Genomic DNA, 20,059 nt, shown 5'->3' on the forward strand with positions numbered 1-20,059 from the left:
TAAAAGTTGAAAGTTGTCTGTCTCCTTCCACTGTTTTTTTGCTAAGTCATTTTGATTACCTCTTTCTCCTTCCTATAATACTGCTGAATACTGGTATACCAAATTGTCCTCAACATACAATATTCTCCCCAGGATGGTATTTTGATGATTTTTACTTTACAGTAATTTGATTTTAACTGCTGATTAATTCTTTTTGTGCGATTTCTTTTTGTTTCAGAGTAACTTGAGTGGTCACAAGAACATTATTGGTTATGTGGATTCGAGCCTTACACATACAGGGAATGGTGTATATGAAGTTCTGCTTCTGATGCCGTATTGCAAGACACACGTCTTACAGATGATGAACTCGAGGTAATTAATGTAAGATACTGTTTGTGAAACATTATGCATTTCTTGTGGTTGAGGGGAAGGAGTGGAATGGAGGGACCTGAATAAGCACACAAATAATATTTAACCCCAATAACATTCAATGAGTTCCATCTAGAATGTAAACATTGTTACAGTCTACACCATTTGTAGCGACATTGCTTTTAATGACAAATTGGCTATAACAAAGAAATCTAACAGTCCAGTCTAAACCCTATTTAAACAATATATTTAAAAAGCACATCACCACTTGCGACTTATTATTTAAAATGACATATTTTCAGAAAAATATATCACCAATAACATCCATTGTTAATGTTTGTTCGTTATGTATTTGGCATTACTGACAACAATGTAATGCTTATTTTCAAACTCTTGTTTTCTGCAGATTGTTAGATTCAAATCGGGCGTCAAAATGAATTCATCATCAAACACAAAACGTGTACTCGCATTTTGAATAGGTGAAACAAATATAACTGATTACCTTAAGTAGGACAGTATACTGCAATATGTGTTACTGTACTGCATTTTAAAGTTACAGTAATTTGTTAAAAAACTTAACAAAACTGTCTTTGCTGTGATCGTATATAACTAGAAAACTCAATTCCAATATGAGTTATTTTTTTCAAAGTACAGAAGTTGAATAATAGTGTATTCGTTATTGTTGTTTTGTAGTTCTGTTTGTTAGGTATTTTCAGTGTGTTAAGTACAGTATGTCACATCTGTAGAACGTTTTAAAGTGAAACGTAGGAAAAAGTGCAGGCCTTCATGTAATTTATCCATAGAAAACTGTCTTTTCATTTTTGTACTGTTTATTAAATTTTATAATGACAAAGATTGTCATTCATGGCTGTCATACTATACCTCACTTAAAGCAAGTTTAAAACATGCTAAATATTTTCTCTCATTCATTATCCAAGACAGTGTTAGACATTATTTAACAATCACATTGTTGCTACTTCTTTCTTCAGTTATTAAAGGCTTACTTTTTCCTGGCATTTTATTGCTGTGTCTACTGCAAAAGCATAAGAAAAATTACTTTTCAGTCCTTCTCCACAAATACCACATTTGAAATATTGCAGGGGTACTGTATATATGCTACTTTTTTGAAGGGTTAGTTATGCGACAGCCTAAAATTCAGATACAAAATTTTTTTAATAAAAAAAGCAAAAACCGGGTTTGACTATTAGCTATAAGGACCGTAAACTATCGGTCCTTTGACATTGGTAATAACCAGTTTTGACTATACTTTGTCTCACTACATTAGAACAGTACAAAAATTTCAGCAAAATTTTGATGCTGTACCTGTGAGAGCTGTTACTGAACAACAATATTGTGAAAAGAGTAAATTTCTCCTCACTGTATAGCGGAGATGTTGAGACACAGATAGGCACAAGAAAAAGACTTCAAACAAATAAGCTTTTGGTCAAAAGGCATTCTCCAAATTAGAAAGCACGAACACCCCCCCCCCCCCCCCCCCCCCCCCCCACACACACACACACACACACACACACACACACACACACACACACACACACACACACACACACGATCACTCTCTCTGGCTGCCAAAGCCAGACTGCATGAATCCGTGCACGATGGGAGAAGGAGAGGAATGGGAGGGTAGGGATGGGAGTGGGGGATGGTAAAGTGCTGCTTGTGCGAGCGTACAGGGATGAGATGGGGAGAGAGAATAGGGCGAAGTTACAATGAAATGAACACATTTAGCTGCTTACAGGCAAAATGTGTGCCCCGAACGGGACTCGAACCCGGGATCTCCAGCTTACATGGCAGACGCTCTATCCATCTGAACCACCGAGGACACACAGGATAGCGCGACTGCAGGCAGTTGTCTCCGGCACGCCTCCCGCGAAACCCACATTCTCAGCGTATTGTCCCGCACTACATTCGTAGTGCCCCCGCCCATTATACTCACTACTCGTGGCGCGTTGCCGATTCCTGTCAGAGTTCGGGCACTGTTTGTGCATTCGCACAGAGAAGAAGATGGTCAAGTGGCCGGTGAGCCTTAACTATATGTATAACTATATGTATGTCTATGCCTGTAAGCAGCTAAGGGCATTCATTTCATTGTAATTTCATTCTAACGAGCTGCATGGTCACCAATGGTATCTGTTCTTCCGGACAAGTCCGAAAGAACAGATACCATCTTAGTATATAGAGAGAAAAGGGCTGCTAGAGGCAGTCAGGAGGTTAGACGGAGGGAGGGAGTAGCCAATAAAGGAGACAAGTAAAAAGATTTTGGATATGTTGGCGGGGTGGAGGGCTGTGTAGTGCTAGAGTGTGAACAGGGAAGGGGATAAGTGGGTGATGGACAGTGACTAGCATAGGTTGAGGCCAGGAGCGTTATGGGAACACAGGATATATTGCAGGTAGTGTGTCCACCTGTGCAATTAAGTAAAGCTGGTAGTGATAGGGAGGACCTAGATAACACACGCTGTAAAACAGTCATTAAAATGAAGACTGTTGTGTTTGGCAGCATGCTCATCAACTGAGTGGTCCAGCTATTTATTGGTCACAGTTTGTCAGCGACCTTTGTTGCAGCTTAGCTTATAGAGCACATGAATGCCTTCCCAGGTAGCCCTGCTTTTGACCGATAGGTGAAGCTTGTGACGTTCGCCTGCTATATTTCTTAGTTTGGAGTCCTCGGTGTCAACGTACTGCGTTGTTATAGTGGCTGAAAAATGGGGGGTTTAAGTTCGACACTGACTACTGTAAATGATGTAGCCGAGAGTTGCGTTTCACAGTTCTTTACTTTCATGGTTCACAACCCCCCCCCCCCCCCCCCTCCAATATTATATAGTTAATATGACCAGTTCACTATCTTTTGATAAGCCTCATAAATAGTTTGCAGGCAAACATCAGCATACTGCTGGAATAGTATGCTATTGAACATCTGTGAGCAGTAAATACCTAACCACGCAGTTCACTATTTCTCAAATAAATTGAACAGACACTGTCAGTGTTTTAACACGGCCTATTATGTTACACTGATTCCACTATTAAGTTGATGCATTATTGTTACTATATTATACGGGCTTCCCATCTGAAAATCAGCCGTGGGACTGCCTGTCTCTGGACCAAAAATTGGGCCTGTATATGTCCTCACAGTAATAGGCATTGAAACTATACATTGTTCGATGTTTAAGTTACAAAAATTATAGTTGAAACATTCAATTAAATGAAGACGTGGAAAATTGCTCTCTTTTTAACAGTTTCTTCTGTCCAAAAGGTTAGGCCGAATTATTTGTTTAAATAATGAAATTAACAGATATGGTTATACAAACAATAATTTTGACAAAATTGGTAATATTTTGGAATTAATTAAGGTCTGTCTTTGTTAATGTGTTTTCGAATGGAGCCAAATAAATACTCTAAAATCCTAGTAGTTCTTCTTCCAAATGTTTATATAGCAAAAGATAGGAATAGTCAAAATAAATCAGGAAATTAATTACATACATAAAACTAAGCATAAAATTAGACCTGGTGGTATGTTCTTTAAGACTGAGGGCCAACCTTTCTCTTTTATCAAAATGCAGATTGTACTCACCTATGTTAAAGGTAATTAGTCAAAAATGGAGGGGGAGGGGGGGGGAAACAAACGAATTTAAGGAGGCAGATGGCAAAACAAGAGAGGCAGTAAAGAGATCCCAGCTTGGTTTGTCACAATCTGGTGACTTGACTGAAGTAGGTAGGTTGGGGGGGGGTGGGGGGGGGGGGGATGATGTATGGAACAGATCTCGCATCTAGGTCTATTACAGGGCTATGAGCCATGAGGCAAAGGGTTGGGAGTAGGAGTTGTATAGGGATGGACAAGGATATTATGTAGGTTTGATAGGTGGTGGAATGGTGAGAAACCTTGTCCACATTCCTGCAGAATCTTAACAGCTTCTCTCCCATTCACTCCATCTTGTCCTTCTCACTCAACAAGCCACCTTTGTCAATGTTGACCTCCACCTCACCAAAGATGGATACATCTGTACCTCTGTCTACGCCAAACCTACCAACCTGTAGCAATAACCCCACTTCGACAGCTGCCACTCATTCCATACCAAGAAAGCCCTTCGACATAGCTTAGCCACCCATGGATGTCGCATCTGTAGTGACAAGCAGTTCTTCTCAAAATGTACCAAGCTTCTTACTGAGGCCTTCGCAGACCATAATTACCCACCAAGCCTTGTACGGGAACTGATCTCTTGTGCCTTATCCCTCCACTCACCCATCACCTCCGAAAGTCCCACTGTACGACCACAGAGCAGCATTTCGCTTGTGACTCAGTACCACCCAGGACTGGATCAACTGAATCACATTCTCACCCAGTGTTTCGACCACCTCTCATTGTGCTGTGAAGTTAGGAATGCCCTATCTACTATCCTTCCCACTCCTCCCTACCAAATCTACACACATCCTCTTTCATCCAATCACAGCCCCTGCTCCCAGGCCCTTGTCTTATGGCTCATATCCCTGTAATAATATTATGAAAAGGAAAGTTGCCACTCGCCATATAGTGGAGATTCTGTTATATGGTGAGTGGCAACTTTCCTTTTCTTAATATTGTTGCATTCCATCTTGGATTTTCCATTGTTTGATATATCCCTGTAATATAGATGCAAGGGCTGTCCCAACATTCTCCCACTACCTACTGCTCCACTCTGGTCACAAACATCACCTTTCCTGTCAAAGGCAGGGCTACCTGTGAAACCAGTCATGTGACCTACCGGCTAAGCTGCAACCATTGTGCTGTGTTCAACATGGGTATGACAACCAATGACCTGTCAATCTGCACGAATGGGCACTGAAAAACTGTGGCGAAGAAACATCTGAACAACCTAGTTGCCAAGCATGCTGCCCAATACAGCACTCTTCATTTCAGTGACTGTTTCACAGCCTGAGCCATCTGAAAACTCCCTACCAACACCAGCTTTTCTGAATTGCACAGGTGGGAACTCTCCCTGCATTATATTGTACACTCCCGCAACTCTCCTGGCCTCAACCTATGTTCCTCACTGTCCATCACCCACCTATCCCCTTCCCTGTTACCACTCCAGCACTACACAGCCCTCTATTCTACCCCCGTACCCACAATCTTTTTACTTCCCTCCTTTTCTACTCCCCCTCCCCCTGCCCGCCATCTGACCTCCTGACTGCCTCTAGCTGCCCTACTGTCTCTGCACCTCATCCCTGTATGCTTGCACAAGCAGCACTTCAGCGTCCTCCACCCCCACCCCTACCCTGCCATCTGTCTCCCTCCTCACCCAAGCCACCTCCTGACCCCCACCATCGACATTGCTTCTTCCATCGTGCACAGCTGATTGCAGTCTGGCTTCGGCAGCCAGAGAGAGTGATCGTGTATGTGTGAGTTGCGTTTGCACGAGTGGGTATGTCTGTGTTGTCCAATTTGGAAGAAAGCCCTTTGGCTGAAAGCTTATTGTGTTTGACAGTCTTTTACTTGTGTCTGTCTGCGACGCAACATCTCTGCTATATGGTGAGATTGGATTCAGTTTTTGTTCCATAGACCCAAAAATGAGATGATTTTGGTGGGTGTGGAACATGTCAGAAACAGTAACATAAAACATTTGAATACAACGCTGATCATTTGTCAGGAGATCATCGAAAGAGTTGAATAACAGTAAAGTGGAACTGCTAATGTATACAGATTTAATACACTGTCTGAATGAAATATTGCTATGCACTTTTAATAAATTAATCATACACAAAATACCTAATCTTGACTGCTGTAACCAAGTGCTGTCAGAACTGAAATCAGGCAGACATTTTTACTTAAGCTGGTCGAACAGTCCCTTTTAAGATATTCATCTACATAGTAGAAGGAGTTGCCCATCAAAGAGTCTTTCAAACTCTGTTTAAACCATGCTTTATCTGAAACTCAAGTTTTTAATGCTTGCTGGAAATTTATTGAAAATGTGTATTCTTGAGTATTGGATCCCTTTTTGGACCAAGGTAGGTATAGTTCTAGGTCTTTATGTAGATTGTTCTTATTTGTAGTATTGAAACTATGAATTGAACTATCGGTTGGAAATTGGAAATATGTTACTTGCAACAAATTTCATTAAGGAATAACTATACTGAGAAGCAGTAGTTAGAATACTAAGCTCCTTGACAGGTTTCTACATGTTCTTGAATTTACATCACAAATGATTCTTATTGCTCGCTTTTGCACCCACAAAACTTTTGCTCCCGTATGACATAGTAGAATGAAAGTAAGCAAGTTTTTTTATATTTATATCTCCTACATCTGACATCGTTCGCACTGCAAGTACAGACTTGTTTAGGTGCTTCATTAATTCTGTGGTATATCCTCCCCAACTGAATTTATTAGAGTTGAAATACCAGAAATTTAACACTGTCGACTTCTTCAGTCTGCATTTCTTCTTGTTTTACACATGCTGGAAGGAAATATCTTACAAGTTCTGAATTGAATAGCAATCTGTCCTCCTCATAATATTCTCATCATCACATCTTGTCTTTTCCATTGTTCTACATAACAGTAAGTACTTTTAGATGCAGAAGACATGGCCTTAATCGAATGCTCATGAAATATTGAGGTTTTTATGTGTAACCTGCTCTTTCAGAGGAAAGAAGGAAAATTGTGTTAAATGCATAAACTATGATTTAAAAAAATATATACGAGGGGAGTCAAAAAAGACTTACAACTTTAGAATGGTATAGAAATTTATTGAGATAACTTAAGAATCAGTAGATGCGTCAGTCTGTCGCAAGCAGCCTCAAGTTTCACATAACGAGTCAGTAGTCAATTTCTTCCCACAGTTGTTGCAACAAATTGGGCATAACTTGTGCAATGGAAGATTAGATTCATTTTTTCACGTTGGCTAAATTGTTTGGTAGGGGTGGAACGTACACACAATCTTTAATGAAACCCCAGAGAAAGAAATCCAGTGGTGTCAAATCTGCAGAACAAGTTGGTCATGTGATTTGCCCTTTACAGCGAGTCCACTTACCTGGGAAGCAATTGTCGAGGAAACCTCAAACTACTGTGAGAAAATGAGGTGGAGCACCATCTTGCTGATAGTAAACCATCCCATCCTGGTCACCATCTTCGATATGTGGAATTAAGAAGTTGGTTTCTGTGGACTGCAAGGAAAGCTCTCCCTAACTGGTTCAACATAAACATCAACACGCGGCTAACCGAGTGATCTATCCATCTCGCAGTGAACAACCCATCTCAACAAAGTTCTAATGCCAAGAGCAAATTGTAGTCTGCTTAATGGTTCTTCACTGTATTCAGTGTGAAATTTATGCCGAACAGTTGTTGCAGAGTTCTTTTCATGGAACCAAAACACACACTCAACCAGTGGAAATAGCCATTTTAACTGTGCACTAAGCTGGCATTCCTGGTTGCATTGTGGGGTGCTGATGTTCTACATGAATCAAAGTTGATGTTTTTTTGCTATAAAATGACACATTACCGATTCTGTAAGTCATCTCTTTAAATTTATATATCATTCCAAATTTGTAAAGTCCTTTTTGACCTGCTCTATTATTACATGTTATGCAAATTGAGAGAGACAAATAGATTGTGTGGTATAATTGAGAATTTACATGACTTAGTATAGCCTGCAGAACAGTTCTCTCACCCCCCCACCCCCTCCCCACCTCTATGGAGTCCAGAAATTTGCGTTTACTAACAACTGTCGTTAGACTATATAACGCGCTACAACTATGTCCTCATCTACATCGTGTGTCAAATTCCTTATGTAGAATTTGTGTGGAGCAAGTGCTGCTAACTGTGTAGTCTTCAGAACTCTCTGAACAGAGGCTTGAAGTTTGATTTCGCATCACTCACACATCTAAAATTCATATTATTATCACTAAGAGAGCTGAGTTCTTGTGATTATACATGCATAAAATTTATGCTACACAATCTGATGTCAGAGGTCTTAGTCCATAATTAAATTGGTCATTTTCTTTTCTGTTTGTCTTGTCACTCTGTGGTCTGTTAATTCTATGTATTCTGTTTTTGTGTCCTTGTTATAGATCTTTGGGGAAGCAAGTGATTTATTTTCCTTAAACAGATATGAATGTAAAACTTCAGTCCTTGTCTGTCAGTGTTGTGATAAATGTTTTGCCATATAGAAATGGACAAAAAGATTTCATTCCATTGACCAGCTTTACATTTTATTAACACTTTCACTGTTTCTTGTGATAGCTCTGTGGATAGAATTTCAGTCTCAAATTTGTCCAAGGCTTTTTGCCTTACCTTCCTCATAGTAATTTTGATGTCACTTCTGCACACTTTGAAAGGTGATAAATTGCGTATGTCTTGCATCTCCATCTGCTTCCTTGGCAGTTTTCTTGTGAATCGTGTGGGCACTAGAAATGTAGTGGAGTTCTACTATTCACCATTAACTGTGCTCGCAGATCGAAAGAAGTGAAGCCAAGTTATTAAAATATGTGTAAACAGTTTTCAAAAACAAATCAAAATCATGTTAATTCACTTTGTCTTTGTACTTAGAAGTAAGAATTTGGTAAGATGCGGTTGTGGTTATTTACTATTTTCAGTCTTTTTCCCAGGAAAAGGATTTTGATTTGTTTTGAATTTCTTAGTTTATTGTACTGTGACTTCATTAACACTGTTGCTGTGGTTGTTGCTAATCGAATCAGTTTACTCCAGAACACATTAGTTTCTAACTAATGCAGTTACCATAACGGAGAAGTGATTAATGTAGATATATCATTAGCTCACTTTTTCTTTTCAGTTTACTTTTGTTACAGACTGCAGAGTGGATTCAGTGAAGCTGAAGTTCTGCAAATATTCTGTGATGTTTGTGAAGCGGTTTCTCGGTTACATCATTGTCAGACACCAATTATTCATCGGGATTTGAAGGTAATTTCCTTTCATTCTTTTGATACTATTTGTGTTTTAGTACTGCTCAACATACTCATAAGAACTAAGTCTCTCTCTCTCTCTCTCTCTCTCTCTCTCTCTCTCTCTCTCTCTCTCTCTCTCTCTCTCTCTCTCTGTGTGTGTGTGTGTGTGTGTGTGTGTGTGTGTGTGTGTGTGTGTAAAATGTCTGGTGAAATGTAAAATAAAATTGGCAGAACCTGGATCTGGGATTCAGACACGTCAGGAAAGAATGCTGGGGAATTGCATTTAAAGGGCAGTTGCAACAACTCGTGTACAATGTGTGCAAGTACTTCGAGAGAGAGGTGCAAAATGAGAGACATATCTCTTAACAGTTTCCAACTCTTAACAGTTTCCAAATCAGTCATGTGAACCACAGCTGCTTCATATTAGTAAAGAAAAATATGAGAAAGAAGGAAATGAAGCAGTACCCTCTTGTTTTTATATGCTGAGCAAGAAAAGAATTCAGAAACATCTAACAAATCTAGATCCTTTTACTCAAGGTGCACTGCAGCATCACATATACAGTTGTTATCATCATCATAGAGATTGGCCTTCATGAGATAAAATTTGTATGACTTTGCATGGCCGAAATTTTTGAATGTAGCAAATCAACTGGTTCTGCAGAGTCTCAGTTTTAAATACAAAAATATTCGAGTGGTAAAACGTTAATAGAATGAACAGACATAACTGCACACGGCGATGCAGATTTCTGTGTGAAGTATAAAATGTTAATTTTGAGGACATTTTTGGATCGAGAAAGTATTGGTGAATGCTGGTCATGTTAATACAGAAGGTTGGACTGATGACAAAATAGAAGATATGGCGTTCCCCCAGTGGTAAAGGTGATAGAATCATTCTTTTGCTTGCTGGTACCTACTGAGGCTTTATTCATGGCTGTCGAATGCTTTTCGGATTGGAAGGAATATCAGAGTAACGTGAGGAAATGAATCGTTAGACATTATCAAATTGGTTTGAAAGCGCTTTGTTACCAACTTTAGAAACTCTGCCAATACCTTTCACAGTGTTCCACTCTTTGCAGTTTTAAGGCTTAAGGCTCCAACCCTGTCCTTTCAAAAAGGAAGAGACAATTCAGTGGTTACAACATGAGATTACTGTGGATGATACACTGAAAAAGAAGAATTATTAGGATTTGTGTCACTTAATGTAGGTTCAGTCCAGGGGGATGGCAGGATGAAAGGATGTGTTGGAGTGAAAGTTCCCATCTCCGCAGTTCCGAGGGACTGGTGTTGGGTGGGAGAAGCCAAATGGCACGTATGGTGTAGCAGATTCCTAGAATTATGCTGGAGGGCATGCTCTGCTACTGGGTATTGGGCATCTCCTAGGCGGACAGTTCATCTGTGCCCGACAACTAAACTGGCTGAGCACGTGAACGGGCACAGACGAACTGAACTGTCCGCGTAAGAGATGTCCAATACCCAGTAGCAGAGCATGCCCTCCAGCATAATTCTAGGGATCTAGGAGCCTGCTACACTGTACTTGCCATTTGGCTTCTCCCAACCAACACGAGTCCCTTGGAACTGCGGAGATGGAAACTTGCACTCCAACACATCCTTTCATCCCGCCATGCCCCTGGACTGAACCTACGTTAACGAACTTTACTCCCATTTACTCTTCAGTCTTTTCCTCTTTCCCTTTCCTCTTAAGCCATTCACACACCTTTTCATCCTATATAGTTGTGTTTATCTTTATACTATATACCTCTTGACTTCTGTATGCATCCTCTTTGGTTTGAAGCTGGCACAGTACTTACAGTAGAATATCATTGGCTTCCCTCTGACACCCATGCTTCCACCTTTGCTACCCTTCCTGTTAACCTTTCCCCTGTTGCTTCATAATCTGGGTTGTGAGTAAGTGAACCCACTTTCCCTTCTTTCCCTTTTTTCCCCTCTCTCCTCTCTGACGAAGGAACAAAGTTCCGAAAGCTAGGATAAAAATTTTTCTGTTCTGTTTTGTGTATCTATCGGCTGTACTGAACTGAGGTAAGTACTGGCCGGCCCCACTATCTCTTTGTTAGTACGTTTCACATTTTTATATGATATTTTCCATCAATCATTTAGACAAATATATAATACAGTCTATATTAGGTAATGACAAGCAGGATATACGTAAGAGAGGTGTTCAATGAGTAATGTAAAACATTATCAAATAATGCAAAGTAAGCATTGGACACCAAAATCACTTGTGCTCCTTGAACTCTCTTGCTGTATCCTCATAATTGACATTCATAAAATTTGAAGTCTTCCAACAAATTGAGAACATGGCCTTTTCCCACCCTAGGGAAAATATGCATAGTATTCTCAACGCTCTCTTAGTATGGCAGGTTTCCATAAAAGCAATCCCAAGGCAGTTTCGTTACATGGCAGTAAGTGCTCCTTAAACTCTACATTAAAAGAGTGGTCAGTTTGGCTGATGTGAGCATTATCACAGTTATTACAGTCAGTACTGTATACCCCTGAGCCATCAGATTTTTTATGTGAACTTCTCAGTTTGTTTTACATGAAGTTTTAGGGTGTTGTTGATTTGAAAACCACATCTAACATTAATAATGTAGGAGTAAAGGAGGCCACTCACCGAATAGCAGATTATTGAGTTGTTGACAGGCACACTCAAAAGGGAAAGAAAACTTGCTAGCTTTTGGAATAAATCCTTTGTGAAGCTACAGAAAACTTCCCTCTCTCTCTCTCTCTCTCTCTCTCTCTCTCTCTCTTTTTCAGCAGGTGTACTGGTTAGGTGTGGAGGGGGGTTAGGTACAGAGATAGATAGATAGATAGATATATAGATAGATAGAGAGAGAGAGAGAGAGAGAGAGAGAGAGAGAGAGAGAGGGGGGGGGGGGGGGGGGGGGGGAGGCAGGAAGAGGGGTTGGGGATGGGTAGCTGTCCACTCAGAAGGAGGTTCACAGGCTAGGCATGTGATGCACAGATACCCGGACTGGTAGGGTCTGGCGCACAGTAAAGGTGGCGTGGATTGGGTGGGGGGTGATAGGCCAGAGGAAGGGAAAACTGTTTGATGGTGGTTGTGGGACAGTGGATTAGTGGTGATTGAGGTCAGAAGGGTTACGGGAACGAAGGTTGTTTAACAAGCATAACTCCATCAGCATAATTCAAAAGAACTGACGGTGGAAGGGAGGATCCAGGTTGCGTGGGTTGTGAAGCAGTTCTTTTAAATAGAGCATGTTGTGCCATGGCAACTTTGTTCTTGGCCACAGTTTGGTATTGGTCATATGTTCTGGTGGGCAGTTGGTTAGTTATCATACCAATGTGAAAAGCTGTGCAATGATTGCAGCAAAGTTGGTACATGACATGGCTGCTTTCACAGGTGGCCTGCCTCTGAGGAGGTAGGATAAACTCATGACAGGACTAGAGTAGGACGTGGTAGGTGGATGGATTGCACATGGGTCTTAAACAGGGACATGATCCCTGTAGCTAGGAGTTGGGAGTGGAGTGCAAGAGGGATGGACCATGATGTTTTGTTGGTGGGTAACAGAATACTTCTTTAGGAAGGTTGGATCTTAGGATGTCCCTCATTCCTGGGCATGATGATAAATAATCAAAGACCTAGTGAAGGCTATCGTCCAGTTGTTCCAGACCGAGGACACACCTTTATAGCTGGTTCTTGGGGATGATGGCAGGATTAGGGAAGTGTGAGGATGTGGCACAGAAAATCTTTTTGCAGACTTCGTTTTGGAGTGTAGTCCCTGTCTGTGAAGGCCCTAATGAGACCATCAGCATAATGGGCAAGGAAGCCCTTGCCACTGCAGATACCGTATTTACTCGAATCTAAGCCGCACCTGAAAAATGTGACTCGAAATCAAGGAAAAAAAAATTTCCGAATTTAAGCCGCACCTGAAATTTGAGACTCTAAATTCAAGGGGAGAGAAGTTTTAGGCCACACCTCCAAATCGAAACAAAGTTGGTCCATTATAATATGAGACACAATTTAGGTCGAATGAATGACGATAAAGCTACAGTAGTTTGGTTCGAGTCGTAAGCCTTAGCAGTTAAGTTTTACAGGTAGCCATTGCTATGTGTTAGGCGCTCCGTCCGTATTTATACGGGTACCTTTCCTTTTCACGTGCTTCGTCTGTTTGAATTGATTGCTTATTTTTCTTTGATCTGATAAGTGCCGTTCTCTTGTTATACGTGTTTACGTCACTCTTAGCTGAAAATGCATTACTGTATTGTGTCATGCATTGTTTGCCGCTTTCTGATAATGAGTGTTTACAGCCTGTCGCTGCTTGCCACATGGCTTGCTTTTGCGCATGGTACCGCTGCTTAAAATTTCCTTTTTTTTTTTAAAAAATGAGGAATTGTCTCATTAGCGAAACAATGGCAAGAGACTGCTGTTTGTTGTTACTTACACTGGGGCTTTCTTTGATAATGATCAACAAGAACCAAATAATAGACATTGTATGATAAACGATGTTCTGAATGAGAGTTCAGTGAAAATTTTTCTCTGTTTGAAAATCTTTGCAGGCGCCTCTTTAGTACATTACATTCTGCACATAAGTTAGTCATCTTAGATTTTAAAATCTAATCAATTGCCGTGCTTCATTTCTGACTGTATCACTGTTAGGCATAAGAATAATATGAATATAAACATGACATGATATGTGTATTCTTCCGTGTTTGCTGTTGTCTCGCTCTAGTTTCGTAGTTTATTAGGCAGACAGGATTTAAATGAGATAGCTGCAAACATGAAAGAATACATGACAAAATGATTATATTCGTATTAGTCTTATGGTGAAGAGAATACTGCATGTGATTCACAATTCATAAAAGTTCCTATTAGCAACCATCTCTTCTCACAGGTAGGAAAAAATTCAGAACGTAGAGTTTCCCATATTGACAAACATCCCAAACAGTCTTGCCAGTCGGATTTTCGTAGTACGTTGAAATGCTGAACATTCAAAGATGAACAATACAAAATTTGTATCTGCTTCGTTGGATAATGTAGGAAAATGCAGTGGTTGAAACCCGGGGTGGAGAAAAAAGCTCGTCTTCCACTTTTTTTTAAATTTATTTACTGATGCAGAGGTTTTGGTGCCAGTATTCATCTTTGTGCCTGTAAAGCATGCCTATGTAGCGCTACATATATTCGACGGCAGAAGTTAGTTGTGGCGGCACCTACCAACATTTTTCAGAACTTCCGCGTACTTCGCACTCGATTCTAAGCCGCAGGCGGTTTTTTGGATTAGAAAAACCAGAAAAAAAGTGCGGCTTAGATTCGAGTAAATACGGTACTCTGTCTGAGGGTATCCAGGCTGTGGGTAGTGTTTTTCGGTATGGAAGGGATGAGAGCTGTCGAAATACTGGTGCTGTTGGTGGTTAGTGTGTTTAATATGGATTGAGGTGTGGACGGAGCCATCGGAAATGGGGATGTCAGCATCCGTGAAAGCGGCACGTGGGATTGAGGAGGATAAGGAGAAATGGATGGGAGAGGAGCTGCGGTTGTGGATGAATGAGGATAGGGTGTCTTGGCCTGAGTCTATATCATGAAGATATTGTCAGGGAACTTAAAGCAGGCAAGAGGTTTGGGGTTTTGGGAGGCTAGGAGGGTTTCCTCTAGATCGCCAATAGAAAGGTTGTCATAGGAGAGTTACCCGTGGCTGTGCCACAGATTTGCTTGTATAACTTCTCCTCAGAAAAGTAGTTGTATGTCAGTGAAATATGATTTGCCACTTTGGCATTGGTGTTGTATTTAGCCGTTGACGGGGAGGACCAGGCCACCACAAGTAAAGGGAAGTAATATTTCAAGCAGTGTTCACAATTAAACAACAAAGTTTAATAGACACTATTTTAAAGGATTAATTTGCGCATCACTTATGATTAAACTATTTTAATCTTAATTGGAAGACTTTACCAAAAAATGCAAAATTTTTACCAAGAATCTTTAGAAAGGTGAGTCACAACCTGGAAGGACCCTATAATCATAACAGTATCACCCAACAGTACCACAGGCATGGTTAGTAAGAAATGTACAATCAGATCACTGCAACAGACTAAAAACTAAAATTACCTTTCAAATATAAACTGAGCCCCAACAAATTACTTTTTTTGAACCAAAGCTAAAACATGCCGAGGCTTTATTTACCTCATTTATTGTAGAGCATAACGTGACTATAAACTGTGCCAACCATACTGGGCCTTTGCTCCGCAAAATGTTTCCCGATTCTGAAATTGCGATACAATATGGGTGTGCCAGGTACAGGTACTGAATTATTGCAACTTTGTCAGGGATGTGTTGTTTAAAATTCTCATGATTTTTTTCACTTTTGAAAGTTGGCATGTCTGTATAACATTTATAGTAGTTAGTTTTTCTTGTAGCTGTGGAAACTCGACAAAAAAATTTACATTCTAAATCATTCACGAGAATATCTGCTTAAAGTATGAGTCAGATTACTACCCAACCTAAGACCAAATTTTTAATAATATATTTTGTCATAGTAGGTAAAAAAAATGTAGGCTCAAACAAAATCTAAAAATTCTGGTAGTTCTGCACATTATGCAGTACCAATCTTATTATGGGTTAGCAAATTATCATAATTTCAGTAGTTTCTTTATTGGGAAATCATTGTAGTGGTTTTTTATGTGCAAGGATGGTGGCAGCATCACGTTATTTGAAATATGTATGTCCTTGATTACATATGCAAGCTCAGAACTGTATTTAATCTCAAAATAGGTACTGAATGTGTAAACCGGGGTAAGTTTGTTGTTAAGAAATATGTGTAGTCTACAGCAGGGCTTCACAACATTTTCAGCTGGCGGACCTCTTCTACAGTCGAAAATCCTTGGCGGGCCCCTAGTCAATCAAGAGCACAGTAACTTTAAATTTCAGGGCGAAACCTGTGGGAACTGAAAGCTTCTTAATACAAGTGCCATGTTCCCAATGAACCCCCCCCCCTCCCCTCCCCCCCCCTCCCACCGAAGTATCAATAGTCTTTGGAGCTTCTTGTGATTGTTCTTCCTTTGGTCGTCCTCCCTCCTCATTCATTTCAACTGGAAACTTCCCTTGTTGTGAAGGCGATGGAGAAACCGCAACCTTCTTCAATGATCCTGACTTTAGCCACGGATCCATGTTAGAAGTAATAAACTAGTCAAAAATCGACTTATGAAATAGGTAGTGCACTGACGAAGCAAGTTTAACATTTAACGATGCCTGGGGCCGCATACGTGCCAGCGAGCGCTGTGATTGGTCGAAGAAGCTCGCTCCGCGCATGCGTAAAAGGTTTCAGCGCATCTAGTGCCGTGAGCCGGCGGACAAATGACTCCCATATTGTTGCGAAACAGTCGATCAGAGAAGCCGCATTTACCGGCACTAAACTGTGTACGCGTTCTCACTTAGGAACCACAAAGGCTGCTTGGGAATACGACCTGAAGTAAAAGTACACTTGTTTTACACACGAAAAAAAAAATAATTATGAATTTGATTTTCACATTTTTATTCAATAATTTTACTCATTATTTTACATGATTTGGTGAAAGGTGGCTGCGGACCCCTAAGGGGTCCGCGGACCACACGTTGGGAAGCCCTGGTCTACAGCGTGGTGATGACATCAGATGCCCTGGCTTTCCATGTTTTCACATTTTAATGAGATCTAGTTCAAGTTAAGCATTCATCATTGTAAACAATTTCTTTTCATATCTGTTAGGAAGAAATTGGGAACTGTCTTATCTTTTTTATGCAGATGAGTCTGAAACCTCTCAGCTGGCTCTGTGAACTTCTATTATTTCATTTTCTTTTCAACAGGCTTATTGGACAGCTCTTCATCCAGTGTGCGATGTATGTCTTTACTAGCAAGATTATACCCAGCAGCGAATTTTGTCTGGCTTTGGGTGTAACCTTGTGCTTGGTTGGTTACGATGCGATACACTCCATGTATGATCTGTCGCCCTGATGTGTGAATACCAGCATCACCTCTTGAATCAATTTCTAGTTGCCATTCTTAAGATGGATGACTTTCATGGCCCTGCTAGGCACTGCCAAGAGACCACATCGTCTAATTGCTTTACCGTCTTAATTGGGAATGTGTGCAGGAAGAGAGCTTCAATCTGTCCGAACTACTAAATGACATGAACAGCTTTGCAGTAACTATTCTGTAATATAACAGCAAAGTTTCAAATGTAAATTTACTTTTATAATGACGAGTGATGCAGATTGCTCACAAGTTGTAGGTTGCTGTATATTGTAACATGCGTACCTGATGCTTTGACATTCGATGGACAACTCAGAATGACAGTTCTCAATTATGATCTTCAAATGTTCAGTTGTTTACATTGTTGCCAGTGCACCATTTTCCGAAACAGTGCCAACCTGTGATGCCAAAGCGTAAATGAGCCTCCCCAGAAGGTGAAGACGGGCGATCACCATTGCGCCTTGTCGATGTTTGGATTTGGCAGCTTTCGTACCCCACCTGCACATGTGTTAAACCGAAGTGTGCACAATGGGATAACTCACACTTGAAGGTTGCCTAAACTAATTTTCAGACACCACTAATATCTTTGGTTGGTTTAAGAGCATAAAGTTGTAAGTGTTACTCTGTAGAACCCCATGATGCCCCACAGGTTTTTGTCAACAAAGTTTTTTTGACAGCTCATTTTTGTTCCTTATTTATATTCTGTAATCCTCATTTTAGTAAGGACGTTTTTCACTGCCTTTCCCATAGAAGTGTAGCTGGGGGCTATTGTTTGAGTTTGTTGGTGAGTGCATGGTATAAGGAAGGATAGGTGTTCCCTCCTCTTGCCCCCATTCCCCCCCCCCCCCCCCCCCTTTCTCTTCTTCATTTTGGTTAAGTGTGCATACAATAAAATAGTGTGTACCTATGTTCTTATCTAATGGAGAACTCATGAGCATGATTAGTCTGTCAATACCATTGGAAGTAAAAGTTTGCCGGCCGAAGTGGCCGTGCGGTTAAAGGCGCTGCAGTCTGGAACCGCAAGACAGCTACGGTCGCAGGTTCGAATCCTGCTTCGGGCATGGATGTTTGTGAGGTCCTTAGGTTAGTTAGGTTTAACTAGTTCTAAGTTCTAGGGGACTAATGACCTCAGCAGTTGAGTCCCATAGTGCTCAGAGCCATTTGAACCATTTTTGAAGTAAAAGTTTTTGAAGTGTAATGAAATTTGGAAACATAATCACCATAAGCAGACAGCATTAATGATCTTCATACTCAGTGGCTGCATCCTACATCATATAGATTTTATTCAACTTGTTAGAAGCTAATGATGTGGGCTGGGCAAATGCTCAGTGTGCAGGACTGTTATAAATGGGCATTTGCCCAAAGTGGTTTTAAATGCCCAAAATTTAGACATTTATTTAAAAAAAAAGTTTTTTAAAGCTTTTACTGTTAGAATGCATAATTTACCAGTTAAAATAATGGATGGGATGATACTCCTGATATTAAAACTTAGTAAATGTTTACACTCAAACCTATTTATATCATTTTTTGCCTTTATTACTAAGAACGGAAGGAAAGAAGAGAGAAATGAATATTTTTTTATTTTTAATTAGCATTCCAACTTGCTGTGCCAAGGAAGGGTGCGTGTTGCTGACAGTTGGTTATCATTTATAATGTCTTTTTCCTTTTTACAAATTCTGCCTTCACTCTTGCACTCGTACAGCGCGCGCGCACACACACACACACACACACACACACACACACACACACACACACACACACACACACACACACTCTGAAAGGCTCTGTAGTGATAGTGGGTGTACATAATAGAGGGAAACATTCCATGTGCGAAAAATATATCTAAAAACAAAGATGATGTGGCTTACCAAACGAAAGCACTGGCAGGTTCATAGACACACAAACATACACACAAAATTCAAGCTTTCGCAACAAACGGATGCTTCATCAGGAAAGAGCGAAGGAGAGGGAAAGACGAAAGGATGTGGGTTTTAAGGGAGAGGTAAGGAGTCATCCCAATCCCGGGAGCGGAAAGACTTATCTTAGGGGGAAAAAAGGACAGGTATACACTAAGAGGTTATGAATGTTAGGTGGATGGCGGAAAGACACTCTTGGTGGATGGGGAGGATTTCATGAAGGATGGATCTCATTTCAGGGCAGGATTTGAGCTTGACAATATCCTTTTTGGACTTTCACAAAGTTTCAGATTTTGTTCTTATTTTATCATCCAAGAAAAGAGTGAGTGGACTCCAGTTTAGCAGCTTGAAATTGCACGAGCAACCTTTTAACTGCTCATGAGGAAAATAGATGGCCTCAAATTTATAACAACTCGAAATTACATAAAATGATAACTGCACCCCCAGGTAAAACTGCAGCAAAATAAATGAACAGCATTAAACAATTGAATAAACTAACAGCATTAAACAATCAAAATGCTAAGCCATGGAAAAAAGCAGCCTTCAGAATTTCAACAAATGAAAGAACCACAGAAACAGTCATAAAATTAGAAAAACATTTAACTCCTCCATTGGTTTTGACTACAGGTCAGACAAAAAGTAGTAATTTGCAGAACACACACAGTGCAAGCTGCCTGAAATGTTGGCTGACCGTCCTAATACATTTGCTGCCTGTGCCCAAACATTTAAAATATCTGTTAGCACTGAACACTTGCCACGATTGCATAACAAAATCCAGTGCTGAGAGAGGTCAAAACGAAGCAACAGTGTAACCTTTATCAAGCTTCTAAATAACAAATGCATGCCCAGGCACACTTGTAATGCAGACAAAAGACTATTAGTTAACAATTATTCAGTACCAGACTCGATATGAAATAGTGTAGAATGGGCATGTTT

The 20,059-nt window shown here is 40.4% G+C and overlaps 1 protein-coding gene across 1 annotated transcript in view; it reads left to right on the forward strand.

The window, feature by feature from the left end:
- Nucleotides 1-20,059, forward strand: part of LOC126419515 (uncharacterized) — a 258,207-nt gene that overhangs the window by 70,666 nt on the left and 167,482 nt on the right. The window contains exons 4-5 of the mRNA XM_050086708.1: nucleotides 218-351; nucleotides 9,139-9,250. Coding sequence (XP_049942665.1) covers nucleotides 218-351; nucleotides 9,139-9,250 — 246 coding nt within the window. The remainder of the gene's footprint in view (nucleotides 1-217; nucleotides 352-9,138; nucleotides 9,251-20,059) is intronic.

The sequence above is a fragment of the Schistocerca serialis genome, chromosome 1 (genome assembly GCF_023864345.2).
Source record: "Schistocerca serialis cubense isolate TAMUIC-IGC-003099 chromosome 1, iqSchSeri2.2, whole genome shotgun sequence".
NCBI classification, from domain to species: domain Eukaryota; kingdom Metazoa; phylum Arthropoda; class Insecta; order Orthoptera; family Acrididae; genus Schistocerca; species Schistocerca serialis.